General features: G+C 43.4%; 1 protein-coding gene across 1 annotated transcript in view; it reads right to left on the reverse strand.

Moving 5' to 3' along the window:
• The window catches only part of LOC138301868 (uncharacterized), a 188,281-nt gene that overhangs the window by 38,337 nt on the left and 128,249 nt on the right, over nt 1-21,695 (reverse strand). The window contains exons 7-8 of the mRNA XM_069242359.1: nt 14,852-14,948; nt 2,006-2,158 (exon numbers count right to left, since the gene is read on the reverse strand). Of these exons, the coding sequence (XP_069098460.1) occupies nt 2,006-2,158; nt 14,852-14,948 (250 nt within the window). The remainder of the gene's footprint in view (nt 1-2,005; nt 2,159-14,851; nt 14,949-21,695) is intronic.

The following is a 21,695-nucleotide window of genomic DNA, read 5'->3' on the forward strand; positions in this document are numbered from 1 at the left end:
ATGTGAATCTGCTCTTTAATGTTGAACGCTACTAAATTAGAGATTACCCACCAATTCTGAATCCCTATTCTGGCTATTTGCCTTTTGCCACTTACCACGGGGCACTACAACTACAATGGTTATTAGCAATTTGAGCAGAATGACTGAATCAGGATTGACATTGAATGCCACTACAGAAGCTGTTTATAGCAGGCATGTTTAACTATGTCTCCTTCCTGTGTACATGAATGCATGACCATTCTTCCACGTGATTTCCAAAATATGATCATTTCTCCATTAACTACCACTTCTTCATGACATTTATTCAATTCGAGGCACTTTGTTTGACTTATTAGGCTTTATTTCAATTGAGGCACAGTTGTTCTCTCAAAACAAATCTTTCCACAACCAGCTCAATTATTTGTTCCACTCTTTATGGTCATAGGTTGGTGATACCTAAATTCAAATTCTCTCACATTCATGGAGAGCCTTTTGACCACAAGAAGCAAAGCAGTGGAATTCCATGCTCAAAGCTAATTAAAAAAATGTAAAGAAAATAATCTGAAATTCCAGAAGAAATTTTGACGCACATTCGTCGCAAACTGTGCACCATATTTAAACTTTGACGCCGGAGCCCGCGGACGTCAAAATTCCTCTGTGTGAGTCATTTTTTGGATGCGGGAAACTGCCTTGCATTAATGACATCCAAGGTAGGTGTTCCTGCCCAAAAAATGACTTTAAGGCCTGTGTGCCTTATTTATACTCCTGCGTCATTTTGACGCACGGGAGAGGGCAGGCCTTAAAAAACGGCGCACAGCCTGATGTGCGCCGTTTTTTAACACCTGGGTCAGGGCAGGCGTTAAGGGACCTGTGTGCTCACTTCTATGGTCTCTGACCATGGAAGGAGTCCAGAGGTGCCCTTCTCTGCCCCGAGGGACACCCCCTGCCACCCTCGCCCACCCCAGGAGGACACCCATGGATGGGGGGACCCATCCCAGGTAAGTTCAGGTAAGTATTTTTTTAAATTTTTTTAAAGTGGCATAGGGGACCTTTTTGGGCCCCCCTACATGCCACGGTGCTCAATGACCATGCCCAGGGGACACAAGTCCCCTGGGCATGGCCATTGGGCAAGGGGGCATGACTCCTGTCTTTGCTAAGACAGGAGCTATTTCAATGGGGGGTTGTGCATCAAAAAATGGTGCAAGTCCGGTTTGAGGCCTGACTTGCACCATTATTTGACGCACAACCCCCATTTTCCCCTACGCCGGCGTTGCAGCTCCGGCTAACGTCATTCCTTAAATAAGGCACCCGCATGGCACGTAATGTTTGACGCAAACCAGCGCCGGCGCTGGTTTGCGTCAAAAAGTATAAATATGGGCCTTAGTATCTAAATAGTGGAATGGTTACTGAGGAGTGGATGCTTTGAGAACAGTCATCCATTACATGAACACATTACTAGCTCATCCCTCTAGACACTCAGAACTCCTCACACCCATTGGTGTCTGCAAAAGATTAGCCAGAATCCATTAAAGAAGAAAAATAACACATCTCTACTCTAACTGTTAACACAGGATTACTCACTTCTTTCATCGTGTATATATCTTTTACTGAACAGAAAATAAACACTTGTAATATATGAATAGTTGAGTTATTATATTAATTTGCTTTTTTAGGAAGAATATGCATAACATGTTTGCAATTTTGCCTTCCTGTTGACAGGTGGGATTACACTTACTCGGACCCTAACATGAAATGTTTTCCATAAGTCACCCCGCTGCAATTAACATTGTTGCTGTGTGCATGATGCGTATTAGGACCTGATTGAAGTATTGGGTCCAACAACGAGGAATCATGACTGAAACAGGAGTAGTGCTGGTCTAGTGTGCATAAATACTCCTGATCAAATACCACCTGAAACTAGCTGTGCAATTTGAACTTTGTTTATGTTTTAAAACTAACACATGAGTCTAAATGACAAATGGAGACAAAGCATGTGGACCTTCCCCTTTGGTTACAGGTTCAGTACCTGCTTAATAGCCCGATCATATGCCTCTGAGTGGCAAGGAAGGAATCCCGGGTCCATCAGGGAAGCACTGAGGAAGAAAAACCACATCAGTGCATTGCCAACAAGGAAAGTGATGTGCAGGTCCCAAAGCGCGTAAAGGGAGACTGGGACAAGCTGTGGAATGAGAAACACAACAGTGGTAAACAAACATGTGAGTAGAGTCATCCAGTCAAAAGCATTATGTACAAAATTTAAATCTTTAATTATGATTGAAGAATATTATCAACAAGCCTTGGCAAAGCCAATCAGTCTGGCCTTGACAAGACAAGCTAGTGCGATGGTTAATTCTTTTGTTAAAACAATTGCAAGCATATGCTACAAAAAATAAAATTATACCTCCACCTAAAGGTGGCACCCATATGCTCACAAAAAAGTGTTTTTTTTTTTTTTAAAAGGTCATTGAATATAATTTTAATAGCACAGAATGAGTCTTTACTAGCAGGCAGGTGTTCTTATTACAGGTATAAAAACGTTTCAGTAATATAGTGCATCACAGGAAAATATGATTGCTGTTTGTGCTACACAATGATATATTTGTTTTCAAATTAGTTAAGCTGAAGACATTGTTTAAACACACAAATAGAAAAAAAAGGACAAAGAATGGAAAGAAAAAGCTTTACCAAAAACTAAAGTATTATCCCACTAGGCCTGGCACTGAAGTGTACTTCTTTTTAGGTCGATTTGGACAAGTGATCAAGCAAAATGCTGTCCATCAAAGTGCATGAAACCAAATGGCCAAAGTGGGTTGAGGTACTGCATCATGATGTACACTTAGGGAGTAGGAAGAAAATGTGAATGACAGTTAAAGAGATCAAAAGATGAAGATGGCTGACCCAAAGCCTTTCTGTGTATGTATGCAGGGAGTGCAGAATTATTAGGCAAATGAGTATTTTGACCACATCATCCTCTTTATGCATGTTGTCTTACTCCAAGCTGTATAGGCTCGAAAGCCTACTACCAATTAAGCATATTAGGTGATGTGCATCTCTGTAATGAGAAGGGGTGTGGTCTAATGACATCAACACCCTATATCAGGTGTGCATAATTATTAGGCAACTTCGTTTCCTTTGGCAAAATGGGTCAAAAGAAGGACTTGACAGGCTCAGAAAAGTAAAAAATAGTGAGATATCTTGCAGAGGGATGCAGCACTCTTAAGATTGCAAAGCTTCTGAAGCGTGATCATCGAACAATCAAGCGTTTCATTCAAAATAGTCAACAGGGTCGCAAGAAGCGTGTGGAAAAACCAAGGCGCAAAATAACTGCCCATGAACTGAGAAAAGTCAAGCGTGCAGCTGCCACGATGCCACTTGCCACCAGTTTGGCCATATTTCAGAGCTGCAACATCACTGGAGTGCCCAAAAGCACAAGGTGTGCAATACTCAGAGACATGGCCAAGGTAAGAAAGGCTGAAAGACGACCACCACTGAACAAGACACACAAGCTGAAACGTCAAGACTGGGCCAAGAAATATCTCAAGACTGATTTTTCTAAGGTTTTATGGACTGATGAAATGAGAGTGAGTCTTGATGGGCCAGATGGATGGGCCCGTGGCTGGATTGGTAAAGGGCAGAGAGCTCCAGTCCGACTCAGACGCCAGCAAGGTGGAGGTGGAGTACTGGTTTGGGCTGGTATCATCAAAGATGAGCTTGTGGGGCCTTTTCGGGTTGAGGATGGAGTCAAGCTCAACTCCCAGTCCTACTGCCAGTTCCTGGAAGACACCTTCTTCAAGCAGTGGTACAGGAAGAAGTCTGCATCCTTCAAGAAAAACATGATTTTCATGCAGGACAATGCTCCATCACACGCGTCCAAGTACTCCACAGCGTGGCTGGCAAGAAAGGGTATAAAAGAAGGAAATCTAATGACATGGCCTCCTTGTTCACCTGATCTGAACCCCATTGAGAACCTGTGGTCCATCATCAAATGTGAGATTTACAAGGAGGGAAAACAGTACACCTCTCTGAACAGTGTCTGGGAGGCTGTGGTTGCTGCTGCACGCAATGTTGATGGTGAACAGATCAAAACACTGACAGAATCCATGGATGGCAGGCTTTTGAGTGTCCTTGCAAAGAAGGTGGCTATATTGGTCACTGATTTGTTTTTGTTTTGTTTTTGAATGTCAGAAATGTATATTTGTGAATGTTGAGATGTTATATTGGTTTCACTGGTAATAATAAATAATTGAAATGGGTATATATTTTTTTTTGTTAAGTTGTCTAATAATTATGCACAGTCATAGTCACCTGCACACACAGATATCCCCCTAACATAGCTAAAACTAAAAACAAACTAAAAACTACTTCCAAAAATATTCAGCTTTGATATTAATGAGTTTTTTGGGTTCATTGAGAACATGGTTGTTGTTCAATAATAAAATTAATCCTCAAAAATACAACTTGCCTAATAATTCTGCACTCCCTGTATGTGCATGAATGTTTTTTTGATGATCTTTTATTAAGTGGGCTTGCAAGACAATTAAAGCTGTCTGTGGGCCAGATTCATTAAAGATATCAAAACGCTTACAATAAAAGTGACCAAATGGGTAAAACGCTAATAGCATACTCGTGGGAAGTATGTATCTCAGATTTCATCATCTATTGTTTATAGTCCATACATTTTGGGAAGGCGGGTGCCCATAAAACTCCTAAGTTGGGTACCTCAGTACTGCTTTTCATCTTTTCAATCTTATTAGAGAATGATGGAACTTCTCATACAAATGATGTTTAGATTCATGCCTTTCTGGAGCCAGTGTCTTCATCCCTGTATCTGCTGTGTTCACACTGGAAATGAGGACTTCTACTTTAGTTGAATTTGATATAAGCAATTGTTAGACATGACATCCTTAGTGTGTTTTTTTCTCCTAACTTTTTAACTTCAGACCTCAGATTTTATGACTTCGTTTTTTCTGGCTTTAGGATTATGCACACTTTACCACTGCTTGTGTTTTCCTTAAAACATGCTAGAATTGGATTATACCCAATTGGCTTATTTAATTTACTTCTATGGTCCTAGTAAAGTGGTACTACCTGTGCCCAAAGCATATAAATTAAATGCTACTAGTAGGCTGCAGCACTGATTGTGCCATCTACGTAAGCAGCACTTTAAACGTCTTGCAGCTTGAGTGTGCAGTTTTAATCTGCGGTTTCAATCTGGCATAATAAACCTTTCCAGGCCCAAAACTTCCTTTTTAATACATGTAAGTCACCCCTAGGGTAGGCTCCAGACAGCCCAGAGGTCAAGGTGCAGTGTATTAAAAAATTGGATATGCACTTTGAAGTTTTACATGTCCTGGTAGTGACCATTGGAGTTACCATATTACATTTAATAAACTGTAACTTCCATATTGGAACAGGTAACTCATTCATGTTTATTGTCTTTGAAATTGTAGTGAAAAATCCTAACTTGTGGTGAAGTTGGATTTTAGATTACAATTTTGAAAATGCCCCTTTTAGAAGGCGGGCATTTTCCTGCCTTACCCATTTGGTGCCTGCAGCCTGTCTCTGGGTCACATGACGGGGTGCAGTGGACAGATGGCCACACAGAACAGGGAGCTTAGGTGTGCCTGGGTGGGCCATCAATGGAAGGATGGGAGGGTGGAGCTGGGCACAGACCTACTTACACTTGAATAGGCTATGTTCTGCCTTCACACAAAGGGCTGCATACCCCCTGTTGTTAGTCTGGAGCCAGGACAGGGAAGGCAGGATGCCTGGGGACTTCAAAGGGACACTTCTTGAAGCTTCTCCTCCTTCGAAGAAAGGCCCAGGTTTAAATATTGTTCCGCGGACACCCACTCTTCAGTACACGTCTGGACCTGTGGATGTTTGTAGACAGGGATTTGCATCAAAACCCATGAACAGTTGCATGTAAATGCTCATGTACCACCCATGGAATTCCCTGTTGAAGCAAAGTAACACAAAGAGGAGCACAGCATAAATCTGCTTTACTTTGGGAAACTATACAACAGAAATCCTGATTTGCTTTATAAATTAGCTTTGCCCTTCTCCCTTGCCACAAGATTTCAATTTGTCCTATCAACTCCATGGCTGCTCTGGAGCTGGCTCTGTGGCTAAAGCCACAACCAACTTCAGTGATAGTGCTGAGGAGGGCATCAAATGAACAGGGGACAGTGCCTTAGACATTTTCAACATTGTCTTAGACAATGGGGTGAAAGTCTATGAAAGTTCGACATCACAATCACTAAACCTACTGGAATGTACCCCCATTGGAGTGTGCCAAGATGGTGAATGACTGCCCTGAAAAGATCCAGCATTGCTACCCAGAAAGCCTCAACTTGTGCGGGATCAGCTGAAGGACTGCAGAACTCCAATCTGCACTGCGGGTTCACCCGGTGTGAGGAAGAATCTGGCATCGACAAACTTTATTGAAGGGTCTTTGCAGTATTTGAAAGGGACATTTCTTTCTGCACCGTCAGCAGGACTTGACACCTAGGCCCTTTGAGGACACATTTGACCAAGTTGCTGTCAAAAGCTGAAAATATAGGCACTCATTATGACCTTGGCGGGCGGGTTTGCCGGGCGGCCGCCAATGCAGCCGCACTCCTGCCGTGGTCATTTTGAGATCCCCGCTGGGCTGGTGGGCGGAAACCTGGTTTCCGTCCGCTGGCCCAGCAGGGATCTCGGCTGCAACACAGGAGCTGGCTCCAAATGGAGCCGGCGGTGTTGCGGCCGTGCGACGGGTGCAGTTGCACCAGTCGCGCTTTTCACTGTCTGCATAGCAGACAGTGAAAAGCTGCATGGGGCCCTGTCAGGGGGCCCCTGAACTCCCCGTACCACCAGCCTTTTCCTGGCGGTTCAAACCGCCAGGAAAAGGCTGGCGGTCGGGGACTCGTAATCCCCTGGCCAGCGCTGCAAACGGTCTTTGACCGCCAGGGTTGTAATGACCCCCATAATCACTAAGAAACTGAAAAAGAGATCCAGGCCATATTGAAAAGGCACAGAAAAACAGGAACAACTGACAAACATCATTTGGCATCTAACCATCTGACATCACATCATGAGATGGTGAAATGGTGCCAATTTAGCGTCATTGTGGGGTAAATGTTTTCTGCACTTGTCTGACGCCCGGCAGGACTAGCCATCATTCAGCCATACTTCTTTTTGTTTAGAACATTAAAGTTAGGGAGACTCAATTACAATCAGGAACACAGGACATTTCTCTCTCTCCTTGTTGGTTTAAAATGGTACTTTTACATGCCAAATATTGAGGACCTATAATGGTAGGAAAATATTGGTGCAGTTACAAATCTCGGACGTTGACAGCTTTCACCCAAAGCAGATGCGATAAACATACTTTCATTTTTGGGATATTTAGCATTAAATAGCACATAGAAAACATGTTATAGGTCTGCTCCGAGGATTACCAAGTATTTTATTAGACAAGTGAAGGCAACAGCTGTTTCATCACAATTAAGAAGTGCAACCGAGTATAGTTATTTGGTGTCTCCACTTCCTCAAATTGTTAAACCTAAAAACATCAAAGATGAAAGTGCAGTTTTTTAATCAGTCAGGTGACTGGTCATCTGATTTCTGTCAATTTGTTCTATGTCCTTCCAGAATTAAACACAAATATTATTTTGAGGTGCTAATGCCAGTGCTTAATTTGTAAATAAAAAGGTGCTGGTGCTCAAAGCTCTCCTCTGAAACACCCGGTTGCTGCAATTAAATGTGCGAACACGGAATACCGAGGCAGAGTAACCCTGAAGACATCTCGGGCCTCTTTCATCTATTTACTGACACACCCTGCCCCTCCAGCTCACTCCTGCAGCTTTCTGCTTTCTAACTTTGTGACTTTTTTTCACTTTTCTCTACCTCTGTCTTTCCCATATGTCTTTTGCTACAAGAGCTCGCAGCGAATGCTTGAGGCAGAAGAATAAGCCCGGGCCCGCAAAAATAAGTGCCGGTGCTCAGCACCAGAAACAACAAGCACAAATTAAGCACTGGCTAATGCATAACGAACAAGCTGTATACAAGCATCCAAGTGCATAGAGCTGTATAGACAGAGCCACCAAGGTGGAGGCACTCGCCATGTAAGTACATGGACACAAACACACATATCCGCCCCCTCCCTTGCAACACGAATAGATAGATGATGACAATCAGACAGCCACTAATAATACTGATAATCTGATAACTTATTGTGTTGCTTCCTTTAGTGGTACAGACAAACAGCAAGAAAAAGGACAGCATGCTATCGAAGTTTAATGCTATTGAAATTGCTATTTCATTTTGATGTCATATTATTCTCTATACTTAGTTTCCAATTTGCCTCCGTTCCAATTGTGTGACGTAGCACTACATCCACCTTGATCGAGTCCTCCCAAATTGTTCCTCGCTTTGGTGAGAGAATATGTAGGATTGCTAGTAAAATGTAATTCCCTTTTATTATACATTTTTTAATATTACTTCCTTTTTTAACCTACATTCTGCTTTGCATCCATTAAAACAGCTTTAGAATTGGGGAAGCATGACCCCAGAGTTTTAGGTTGGAGATGAGCCTGCCTGTTTTACTTTTAATGAATTGGCAGGCTCGTGTGAGCCTCCATAAATGCTAGTGGCATAATCGGATTGAGGCATGGTTGATCCCCTAAACAGGGAGGCTCTATGATGCGGATCCAGATAAGTTTTGATATCTTACGATGGGGACATTTGCAAATGGCAGAGCTTTATAAAATGCTCTTTTGCAATCAAGGGCAGTATATGATCAAGTGATCAAGAAGATCTCATCTTACTACAATGGAACGTGTTGTTGAATGGGCACAAAAGTTGCAAGGCAATAAAATGGAATAACAAGTTGAAGTGATACTGCAAGAAGACAAACCACTGGACTTTGTTTTTTTGGACCAGGGTTAGCCAGTTTGCTGGCAACCAGTGTTGGACATAGAGTAGATAGTCACGTATTATGTAGTGCCACAGAGACATAGGACTAAAGGACCCTTTCTGTTCTCATCTCCTGTGTGTCATCAGCATACAATCTACAACATGGCACACTCTCCAAAAGGTGGTCACGGAAGAGACCTGTAGGAAACCACACATTACCTACGCCTACAGAGAAGAGAGCAAGGAGACATCATATCTATCTGGATCTAATGCTCTTCCCTTGAAACTCACCCAGTTTCCCATTCTTACTAGATGCTGATTATGTACTATTACTAGTCTAAAATTCACTGATGACACAACTTTAGATATTCAATGTTGCACTTGATCCTATACAGGGAAGTTCTTAGTGCAATACCTTGTGGGTACACTTGGTCCTACAAAGGGCTGGAACTAGTGCAATACCTGGGTGGTACCCCTGGTCCTACACAAGGCCAGCCCTAGTACAATACATATGTGGCATACCTGGTCCTTCACCGGGCCAGCCCTAGTGCAATACCTTGGTGGTACATGTCCTACACAGGGCCACTCCTAGTGCAATACCTTGGTGGTGCACTTGGTCCTACACGGGGTCAGTCCTAATGAAATATCTTGGTGGTACACTTGGTCCTATGCAGTGTGTGTTATATGTATGCATCAGCTGGTGCAGTTTAGGCACTTATCTCCACAGACTGGCCTCGGTGCAGGCTGACAACACGTACTTCTTGAGAAGCCATTTGGTGTTTTTTCAATAACTTAATGTATAAGAGTAAACTTTTGTTCGAGCTAGCATGTGAGGCCAGCTTGAAGATGACAAGCCACCCTTGATGATGACGAGGCATTTCTATGTTTTGTTTGTTATCTTAGATTCACAAGTTTGTACGGAGGTTTCTATTGAGGGACAGCACATGTGTATGCTGTTTGACAGCCTTCTTATGATCTGAACGATCAGATGCAGTGGTAAAGATACAACTTATGAGAAGAGTATGGAATACTGTAGGAGGCTGGCCTGGCTTATAGTGGGTGCCTAGTGGTACTTACACCTTGTGCCAGGTCAGTTATCCCTTATTAGTAGATTAGTAGTGTTCTAGCAGCTTAGGCTGATAGAGGTAGCTATAGCAGAGCAGCTTAGGCTGAACTAGGAGACATGCAAAGCTCCTACCATACCACTTATGCCACTTAGCACTATATCATAAGAAACACACTACTCAGAGTTACTAAAAATAAAGGTACTTTATTTTAGTGACAATATGCCAAAAGTATCTCAGAGGATATAATCCCTTAGGAGGTAAGTAATATACACAAAATATACACACAAACCAATCAGGTAAGTAAACAGTTAGAAAAGTAGTCCAAACACTGTAGAACACAAAAGAATGCAATAGGAGACAATAGGCCTAGGGGCAACACAAACCATATACTCCAAAAGTGGAATGCGAACCACGAATGGACCCCAGGCCTAGTGTAGTGTGTAGAGGGTCGCTAGGAGTGTAAGAAAACACTAAGGGTGTCCAAGATACCCCACCCCAAGACCCTGAAAAGCAGGAGTAAAGTTACCCTACTACCCCAGAAAGACAGTAAAGTCGAGATAGGGGATTCTGCAAAGACAACAACTGACTGCAAAGCACTGAAGACGGATTCCTGAACCTGAGGACCTGTAAAGGAAGGGGACCAAGTCCAAGAGTCACGCAAGTGTCCAGGGGGGGGCAGGAGCCCACTAATCCCCAGATGAAGGTGCAAAAGGGCTGCCTCCAGGTGGAAGAAGCCAAAGATTCTGCAAAAACTGAAGGTGCCAGGAACTTCTCCTTTGGTTAGAAGATGTCCCACGGCGTGCTGGAGGATGCAGAGTTGTTTCCACGCAGAAATACTGCAAACAAGCCTTGCTAGCTGCAAGAGTCACGGTTAAAGGTTTTGGGTGCTGCCAGGGCCCTCTGGAAGGACCAGGAGGTCGCCCCTTGAAGGAGGAGACAGAGGGGGCGCTCAGCAACACAGAGAGCCCATGCAGAATCAGGCAGCACCCCCAGAAGCACCTGAACAGGCGTTCAGAAGATCTGAGCACGGCGGTCATCTCAGCACAACAAAAGGGAGTCCCACGAAGTCGGAGTCCAACTCAGCAAGTTGGGCAATGCAGGACGGAGTGCTGGGGACCTGGGCTAGGCTGTGCACAAAGCAAGTCTTGCAAAAGTGCACGGAATCCCTAGCAGCTGCAGTTCACTCAGTACACAGGATTACTGTCTGGCGTGGGGAGGCAAGGACTTGCCTCCACCAAATTTGGACAGAAGGGCCACTGGACTGTTGGGGACACTTGGATCTAGCTCCTGTGTTCCAGGGACCACACTTGTCAAGATGAGAGGGGACCCAGAGGACCGGTGATGCAGAAGTTTGGTGCCTGTGTTGGCAGGGGGAAGATTCCGTCGACCCACAGGAGATTTCATCTTGGCTTCCAGTGCAGGGTGAAGGCAGACAGCCCTCAGAGCATGCACCACCATAAAACAGTAGAGAAAGCCGGCAGGATGAGGCGCTACAATGTTGCTGGTAGTCTTCTTGCTACTTTGTTTCGGTTTTGCAGGCATCCTGGAGCAGTCAGCGGTCAATCCTTGGCAGAAGTTGAAGAGGCAAGTGCAGAGGAACTCTGGTGAGCTCTTACATTCGTTATCTGATGAGAAACCCGCAGGAGAGATCCTAAAGAGCCCTCAGAGGAGGATTGGCTACAGAGAAAGGTAAGCACCTATCAGGAGGGGTCTCTGACGTCACCTGCTGGCACTGGCCACTCAGAGGTGTCCATTGTGCCCTCACACCTCTGCATCCAAGATGGCAGAGGTCTGGGACACACTGGAGGAGCTCTGGGCACCTCCCCTTGGGAGGTGATGGTCAGGGGAGTGGTCACTCCCCTTTCCTTTGTACAGTTTTATGCCAGAGCAGGGCTGGGGGGATCCCTGAACCGGTGTAGACTGGCTTATACAAGGAGGGCACTATCTGTGCCCTTCAAAGCATTTCCAGAGGCCTGGAGAGGCTACTCCTCTCAGCCCCTTAACACCTATTTCCAAAGGGAGAGGGTGTCACACCCTCTCTCAGAGGAAATCCTTTGTTCTGCCCTCCTGGGACTGGGCTACCCAGGCCCCAGGGGGGCAGAAACCTGTCTGAGGGTTGGCAGAAGCAGTAGCTGCAGAGAAAAACCTGGATAGTTAGTTTGACAGTACCCGGGCTCTATGCCGGAGCCTCGGGGATGCATGGAATTGTCTCCCCAATACCAGAATGGTATTGGGGTGACAATTCCAAGATCCTAGACATGTTACATGGCCATGTTCGGAGTTACCATTGTGACGCTACATATAGGTATTGACCTATATGTAGTTCACTTGTGTAATGGTGTCCCCGCACTCATAAAGTCTGGGGAATTTGCCCTGAACGTTGTGAGGGCACCTTGGCTAGTGCCAGGGTGCCCTCACACTAAGTAACTTTGCACCTAACCTTCACTAAGTGAGGGTTAGACATATAGGCGACTTATAAGTTACTTAAGTGCAGTGTAAAATGGCTGTGAAATAACGTGGACGTTATTTCACTCAGGCTGCAGTGGCAGTCCTATGTAAGAATTGTCTGAGCTCCCTAGGGGTGGCAAAAGAAATGCTGCAGCCCATAGGGATCTCCTGGAACCCCAATACCTTGGGTACCTAGGTACCATATACTAGGGAATTATAAGGGTGTTCCAGTGTGCCGATCAGAATTGGTCAAATTAATCACTAGCCTGCAGTGACAATTTTAAAAGCAAAGAGAGCATAAACACTGAGGTTCTGGTTAGCAAAGCCTCAGTGATACTGTTAGGCACCATACAGGGAACATATATAGGCCACAAACTTATGACCACTGGGGTCCTGGCTAGCAGGATCCCAGTGACACATATCAAACATACTGACAGCATAGGCTTTTCACTATGAGCACTGGGCACTGGCTAGCAGCATCCCAGTGAGACAGTAAAAACACCCTGACATATACTCACAAACAGGCCAAAAGTGGGGGTAACAAGGCTAGAAAGAGGCTACCTTCCTACAAATGCTGATTGTTACTGACACTGATTTCAATTTGAAGCAGCCTCTATCACAAGGGTGAAAGGAAGGCAAAGAGTGCATTATTGCACTCAAATCTCCCATTGTTATTAATAATAAATAAGCTTACATGGCCAGACCACTAGATGATGTCAGAAGCAATGCTTTCTCCTGCCTGCAGTACATTATTTTAAATAATCCAGTGGACTCCGCTCTAAGTTTTCTCCCGAAGCTTTACACTAACTTCTGACAAGTTTGTCTAGAATGGTCACAATACTAATGTCAGTGTGGTGAGGTGGAGCTACATGGAAAACCGAAGCATCTTACCTGATTTTCAACCACTCAACCAGTCTGACAAGATCATCACATAAGAAAGCAAGAAAGAAAATAGGTATGATGGCAGAAAATATGCAATGCTATGCCCACTTGAGATTCTATCGATCATCCATTCAATCAATGAGGTGTAATGTAGACAGTAGTAAAATAGTCTGCATTTCCTTCCTGCTGAGGAACATGCGGAATACTAGTGCAGCAAGTTGAGTGCTGGCTATTGACATCTGATGTGATGTGCAACATACAAATTTGAATCCAGACTGAGCCCACTCAGCCGCTTATTCTTCTGAGGTCACCTAAGTGCATGCAATTAAATTAGGAAGTATTGAAGTTTTTTATTTACATTGCTTAGACGAATAAAAAATACTTGTAATAAGTGCTAAATAAAATACGTTATAAGTTGTATTAACCATTGCTACTGGCGTTCATAATGTTAGAAGTGAATTTGTACTATATTACAAGTAAAGTTAAGGGCTCAGATGTACGGTTAAGTGCAATCTTGCATCTTGACTTGCCGGCGTATCTCTTTTCAATATCAAATTAATAAAGATCAAAATATTTGACAGTGAAGTTGACATTTTCAATAGCGTGCTCGAGAAAGCATTACCAGTTTTTTGCTGGCTGAATAGGATCACAATAATCATTGGCTTTTTATTGCTTTATAGCAAAATCCAAGTAGATTTACGGATGATATTAGTAACAAACTAGTCTGAGGGCTGTCACTTGAATGCCGGACCTCACAGATTTTTGGGCACAATTATGGCCTGGCATTAACAAATAGACTAAAAAAAGTAAAGCAAGAAAAATGTTGCATTTAACGATATAAAGGTATACGATAGAGCATCAAGAAGTAGAATATGCAAAAAATATTGCAAAAATACTGAAAATGTGCACAGGTTAGGGTTGTCATACGTGATGGTGTCAGGGACAGATTCAGGGTTAGGATTGGGCTATGTTTAGGAGTTAATAAGGGTTTCTGAAGCTATGGGTGCTGTTAGGGAAGGTGGATGGGTTAGAGTGGAGGTTATGGCTAGAACTGGAGTAAGAATGGGGTTATGGTTCGAACTGGGAAAATAATTAGGGGTGGTGAAAGGGACAGGATTACGAATAAACTAGCTTTAGGAGTTCAGTTATGATTAGAGTAATGGGTGGTGTCACAGAAGGAGGAACGAAGGTGTTATAGTTAGGGTTGGGATAAGGGATAGTTTTAGAATTGTGGTAAAGGTTAAGGTCAAGGTTACATTAGGTTTGGGGGTTGTGTTAGACGAGTAATGGAAGGTGTAAGTGATGGTAAAAGAACTAGCAGAGGGAGAAGGGTGGAAGAGCAGGTGGTGTGAGGCAAAGACATACAACATGGAGCAACATACAAATGCTTAGGGTAAAGGAGAGAGCGTCATTTTTGGGGTTAGAGTAAGGGTAAATGTTTGTCTATGTACAATACACAAATATATTAGTAAACAAATGTTGAAATGAGTAACGGTACGATTGATGGCGCACTGTAAGGTAATAAGGCAAGATCATAACTTTCGTTTATTGGAAAAAAAATGTTTTTATCTACCTACCTGGTAAAAATAGGTTGGGTAGCCCCATAAAAATAGGTTTCCATAAAAGAAAAGAATGGGTGCTTTTGTTCTCTCAGGTCGGCCAATAACCCAGGTTCTGAAAAGAGAAAAAGACACAACACAATCAGGAGTCATTCTGAAATGAAAGTAGGGCATTCTATAAAACACAGCATATTCGCAAAAGCAAATAAGGAATTGTGGATATCAAAGATGCTCCTAAAGGTAGAATTATATCAAACCTGAAATTTCAATGTTCCTGTGTTCAGAAACTGTACCCTCCATTCCAGTGCAACCCCACACCTACAAGAAAATTAGTCTAAGAGTAAATGTACCATTTTATGGGTGTGCGACTGACTGAAAAGAAAACTGATCAAACTCTAAGTATAGTTGAAAATGTGTGTCCATAGGGAGGGCATCATGATAGTGAGCACAGATATTCTGGAAGTTTGGCAGTAGCTTTTTGCTACTTACATTTATTTATAAGTATAAGTGTGTGTGTGTGGGTGTTTGTGTATGTGTGTGTGAATAACAAAGAAGAAAATTGCCTTTTCGTTATTCACTGATGGTGTCAAACATGTAAAACTTACATATGATGAGCATGATAAAATCTAGAAAAATATGCCCATCACTCGTTTAGACATGAGATGGGTGTGCAGTCAGATAAGTAAGTCCGAAGTTCTACTTAGTGCTAGCAGTACAGAAAGGTCCATGGAGGTAAGTTTTTTCCTTCAGACACAAAATGAATGACTCACTAACACATTTTTCAAGGTTGGAAATCTCCTCACCGTAGGTTTCTTCTGATGTATCAAGTAGATTTCTCACTTATTTGGGATTCTAAAAAATCCCCAGGAGTATTTGTGGAAGTCTAGAGCATGCATTAATTTTCAACAGCACTCTTGCTACCCAACAATTACTTCTGTAGACAACCTGCAAAAGCAAGTGTGTCGTAAAAATGCGTTATGGGGCCATGTATTTTTCTCCAGCAGGAAGATATTTTAATACTTTGTTACCTGTAAAAGTTAGTGACTCCTCAGTGGTATTTTTGTTACAGAAATAAAATGCCAGTAATTAAAAAAAAAATACAAATGCATCCTCACCCTCTTCTCTGGACTAGTGTGGAAAGACATATCATGAAAGAGAACCAGCGATTGCACTAGAGAGGAATACAGATGTTGCAGAGAGTAGTAGCACCTTCAGGGTGGTCCATATTGAGCCGGATTCAGAAATCTTTTTGTGTGCCTAAATCACACTTTGAAGCCCACAATGCTGTTTACATCCACAAATGATGGATTCTATTGAAAGGAATACGGATCTTGGGTAATTTGCTGGAGGGACAGGCATTAGTGAAATCAGAGTTTCCCTAGAGATATGCCCATTGCAAAAATAGTGGGCACCCATAACTTGCAACTCACTGAATTAACCTGTGCTTAACCCAGGCCCAAAACTTAAGGGTTAAGTTAGAGGCAATGTGTGAAGTATTTATGCAGTACACAGACAATAATGAAGTGAAAACACAATGTAAGAAAAATCCCAAACCAACTTAGAAAAAAAGAGTAAATTATAATAAATTGAAATCAAAGCGACACAAATCCAATTAGTAAAACCGGAGTAATGAATTTTTCAAGTTTTGTGTAAAAACTAATGCCTAAAAGATCAAAGCCCAAACTAAGGACATCTAGTCACACAAGACCGGGTCAAAATAGAAAAATATGGCTATGACGATGGAACTTGGTTTTGATACAAGAAGTGGATTGGGCCCGGTCAGAGATTACCTTAGAACTTTTCAAGAAAAATGTTCAGAGAAGGTAAAATTCAGTGGGGCAAGGCTGCCGATGATGTCCAAGGAGGGAGTGTCATTGTCGGGAGCTTTGCGTCAAAGCTGCAGTGAAGATTTCTAATTTTGGATTTACTCTTTTTTAGAAGTCAACAATCTCCAGCAAGGCAAGGCAGGAGTCTGTAGCAGAAGATAGTTCCAGGGACTCAGAAACTCTTTTGGCGAAGGACTGCTGAAAAGAATTTGCTGCTGCAGAGAAGAACATAGCAGGAGCAGCCACAAAGTCGGCGGACTGGCAATGCATCTTAAGCAAATCAAATAGCAGGTTGGTCCCAGTCTCCCCTTGGTTCTTAGAGCAGTTTTAGCCAACAAATATGTGTTTGAATTCCGGACTTTGGCTATCAGGGCACATTTAGCACCCCAACCAAGGGTCCAGGACTGGTGGGGCATCACTTGGGGGCTCAGGGTCCACTCAGGCTGAGTCCAGGCACGGGTGGGAGCCTTTTATGTCCCTGTGACTCTGAACAGAAGGCCAGCAAACTAGCCCTTGGAGTCACTCTGATAGTACTGGATTAGGAGAAGATGCATGGTTCAAACAGCAGGGCTGGCCTCTGAAGGTTTAAGGCAGGCTTCAGGTGGCAAAGCAGTCCATATACAGCAAAACAGAGTGCACAGCAGATCACAGCAACAGGCAGTCCTCTGGGAGTCCTCCTGGAGGTCCAGGAGTGAATTGGGGAGTGGGTCTCTGGGTCCTAAGGTTATACCTAATGCCCCCTTTGAAGTTAGGAGAGTTTCTAGAAGTTTTTCTTTGAAGTGCTTGGAATTTCCTGATTCCCCTGGCTCCAAGATGTCTGCAGTGACAATGTGAATATGATAAGCCATTTGTGTAAAGGCAAAACACAACCCATTCAGTTGCAAGATTGGCTGTGCATAGATCCGTCGCCCCATCCTGCCAGCAGATGGCCCATTCCGGCACACCTAATTTCTCTATTGTGTCACTGTCTGGAAGGAATTCACATGGTCTGTCAGTCACACTCAGTCATATGACGCAGCAGACGCTTTAGGCACCAACAGCCCAAGAGCAGGGTAATGCCAACTTTCCAAAAGTGGAATTTTCTGAAATTGCAATATATATTCCGACTTTACCAATCAATATTTTTTATTACAATTTCATAGATATAAAACATGAAATGCTTATCTGTTTTCAATCAAACGTTAGTAGTCATTAAATGTGATAAAGCAACTCAATATCATCCTGTGGGACAGATATGCCTCACAATAGTGAAAAATGAAATTAGGAGTTATTTCTCACTACCAAAACATGTAAAATGTAAAAGTACATGTCCAGCCTTTTAATTACAATGCACCCTGCCCTGTGGGCTACCTAGGGCCTACGCTTCAGGGTGACATATATGAAATAAAGTTTAAAGCTTGGCAAAGGGGAAATATTGCTGAGTCAAAATGGCAGTTGCAGTGGAGGCCTGGGACATGTTTTCAGGTGGTGCTTAAGTGGTTGGCACATCCCAGGCTACTTGCCCATTAGTAGCATTTGATTTATAGGCTCTGGTACATGGTATTCCCCACCACAAAGGACTTATAAGTAAATTAATTATGCCAATGATGTATAGGCCAATTTAACTATGTTTAGAGAGATGAGCATGAGCACTTTAGCACTGGTTATCAGTGGAAAAATACAAGGAGTCTTAAGGCCAACAAAAACGAATTTCATCACAGAATAGAGGTAAGGAGGCAAAATGGGGGATAGCCACCCTAGGGCTGACAGGTCTAACAGTGAGGAGATGTTGATATCACCACTGGACACATAAACCATTCACAAAGTGAACAGTTACAACATGACATTTTTAACAATGACCAGTGGTATAGCAAAACTTGAGGGGGTCCCCCTCACTCCCGGACCCAGTAAGGCGTGGGCTGCCTGTGCGCAGTGTACTGTGCTGAGGGGGCCCTTAGAGCTCGGGCCCCCCACACCACAGGGGCTTCAGGGGCCTATGTTATGCCACTGACAATGGTCTTTGAAAGTGTGCGCTAAAAGTGCAGCATTTCTACAAACTGCAGTTTTTACTGTTAGTCCAACAAGAAATTAACTTTGATTTTACAGAAGGGACCCACACATTCAAATGGTGAATCACTTGACTCATGCATAGTAGATAATTTTGACCTGACACAACTCTCTTTCCAACTTTAGAAACATGCCTGGGATCAAAGTCAATGCAGAACTGCAACAGATGGATTACTGCTTATCATGAACGATGATAAGCAATATTTAGTATTAAGATGTTACTGCACAAAAAAACTTGTTGGGTATGAGACACACTGTAAGATTATGGCTCATTACCAGCATCAGTCTAGGAAGATATTTTCCCATTTCCATGTGCTCCTAACAACAAGCTGCGACATGCTTGATCCAATGGCATAGAACTCCTTTCTAGCCTTATGTGCTCTGTTGCTCTTGCTCATTGCAAAGAGAAAAAAAACTATAGAATCTCTGAATTAAAAGAAGTAATCAATAAAATACACCAACTATCGAGAGACGTCATCCCTTAGGTGGAGTTTTTGTCCTTCTTCAACTTCCCTCACCATGACAACTCACTCAGTGTATCCAACTTGGTGAATTTCTACAAGCCCTTTCTGGACTAATTTTGGTCCCAATCCATAACATGTCACTTACAGGTTAATTTCTAGCCCACAGTTAAAACTGGCACAAACATTCCAAGGCACAAATTACTATTCCCACTGAACTTTTGTATCCAAATGTAAACTTTTGTAAGGAAAATTATGCGTAACGTATGTGTTAGAAATATTTTTTTTGGTTGGCAGTCAGGTTACCCTCTGTCCAAGCAAGAACACCTCACTTTAGTCAGGATAAGTCACACACAATCCAAATTATTCTGTGCCCACCCTCTGGTAGCTTGGCACGAGCAGTCAGGCTTACCTTAGAAGGCAATGTGTAAAGTATTTGTGCAATAAATCATACAATAACACCATATAGCACCACAAAAATACACTACACAGTGTTTAGAAAAATATAGAATATTTATCTGGATATTTGTAGATCAACACAATAAAAGATGCAATAAGAATTTGTAGAAATATCACTGAAAAGTGATATAAAGTGTCTTAAGTCTTTAAAAAGCAAACAAAGTACCTGGTTTGGCTTGGAAAATCTCTGCAGAGGGCCGCAGAGGAGGAGATGCGTGGAAACATGGTGTGTGCATTGGTTTCGCCCCTTCACACACAGACTTGTGTCGTTATTTTTCACGTGGGGAGACGTGCGTCGTTCTGCGGGAAGAAAAATGGTGTGTGCGTCGGTTTCGCCCCTTCACACACGGACTTGCATCATTATTTTTCACTTGGGGAAGACGTGCGTCGTTTTCCAGCATGTGGGCCGACTCCTTCTATGGTTCGCGAGATTACCAGATGTCCCAGGGTTTGTGCGTGGATTCCTCGGCTTGTTATCCAGCTGCGCGTCGTTCCGGGAGTCTGTGCGTGGAATTTTCTTTCTCACGGCAGGCATCGTGGTGATTTCCTCTCTGGAAGTCGGGTGGCGTTGTCCAGGCGAGGGCGTGCGTCGAAGTTCAGGTCGCACCGTAGGCGCTGCGCCGAGCGGCGTCTTTCTGGATCGGCATGCGGCGATTTTCTCACCGCGGAACAAGCTGTACGTCGAATTTTTCAGCGCACGAGGAGTCAAAATGAAAAAGAGAAGTCTTTTTGGTCCTGAGACTTCAGGGAACAGGAGGCAAGCTCTATCCAAGCCCTTGGAGAGCACTTTTGCAGCCAGACAAGAGTTCAGCAAGGCAGCAGGCCAACAGCAAGGCAGCAGTCCTTTGTGGAAAGCAGACAGGTGAGTCCTTTGAGCAGCCAGGCAGTTCTTCTTGGCAGGATGCAGGTTCTGGTTCAGGTTTCTTCTCCAGCAAGTGTCTGAGGTGGTAGGGCAGAGGCCCTGTTTTATACCTAAATGTGCCTTTGAAGTGGGGGAGACTTCAAAGAGTGGCTTAGAAGTGCACCAGGTCCCCTTTCAGTTCAATCCTGTCTGCCAGGGTCCCAGTAGGGGGTGTGGCAGTCCTTTGTGTCAGAGCAGGCCCTCCACCCTCCCAGCCCAGGAAGACCCATTCAAAATGCAGATATATGCAAGTGAGGCTGAGTACCCTGTGTTTGGGGTGTGTCTGAGTGAATGCACAAGGAGTTGTCAACTAAACCTAGCCAAACGTGGATTGTAAGGCACAGAAAGATTTAAGTGCAGAGAAATGCTCACTTTCTAACAGTGGCATTTGTAAAATAGTAATATTAAATCCAACTTCACCAGTCAGCAGGATTTTGTATTACCATTCTGGCCATACTAAATATGACCTTCCTACTCCATTCAGATCAGCAGCTGCCACTTCAACAATGTGGGAGGGCAACCCCAATGTTAGCCTATGAAGGGAGCAGGAATCACAGTAGTGTGAAAACGAATTTAGGAGTTTTACACTACCAGGACATGTAAACTACACAGGTACATGTCCTGCCTTTTACCCACACAGCACCCTGCTCTAGGAGTTACCTGGGGCACACATTAGAGGTGACTTATGTGTAGAAAAAGGGGAGCTTTAGGCTTGGCAAGTACTTTTAAATGCCAAGTCGAAGTGGCAGTGAAACTGCACACACAGGCCTTGCAATGGCAGGCCTGGGACAAGGAAAAGGGGCTACTTGAGTGGGTGGCTCAACCAGTGCTGCAGGCCCACTAGTAGCATTTAATCTACAGGCCCTAGGCACATACAGTGCACATTACTAGGGACTTATAAGTATATTAAATAGTCCAATTGGGTATGATCCAAAGTTACCATGTTTAAAGGGAGAGAGCATATGCACTTTAGCACTGGTTAGCAGTGGTAAAGTGCGCAGAGTCTAAAAGCCAGCAAAAACAGAGTCCAAAAAGTGGAGAGAGGCAGGCAAAAAGTTAGGGGTGACCACCCTAAGGCATGTCAAGTCTAACAGTATACTATTCTTTTTTAGCACTCGTTTTGTATGGTTTATTACATTGCTATGTATGGCTCTCAATGTGAGTCACTA

The sequence above is a fragment of the Pleurodeles waltl genome, chromosome 1_2 (assembly GCF_031143425.1).
Source record: "Pleurodeles waltl isolate 20211129_DDA chromosome 1_2, aPleWal1.hap1.20221129, whole genome shotgun sequence".
NCBI lineage: Eukaryota > Metazoa > Chordata > Amphibia > Caudata > Salamandridae > Pleurodeles > Pleurodeles waltl.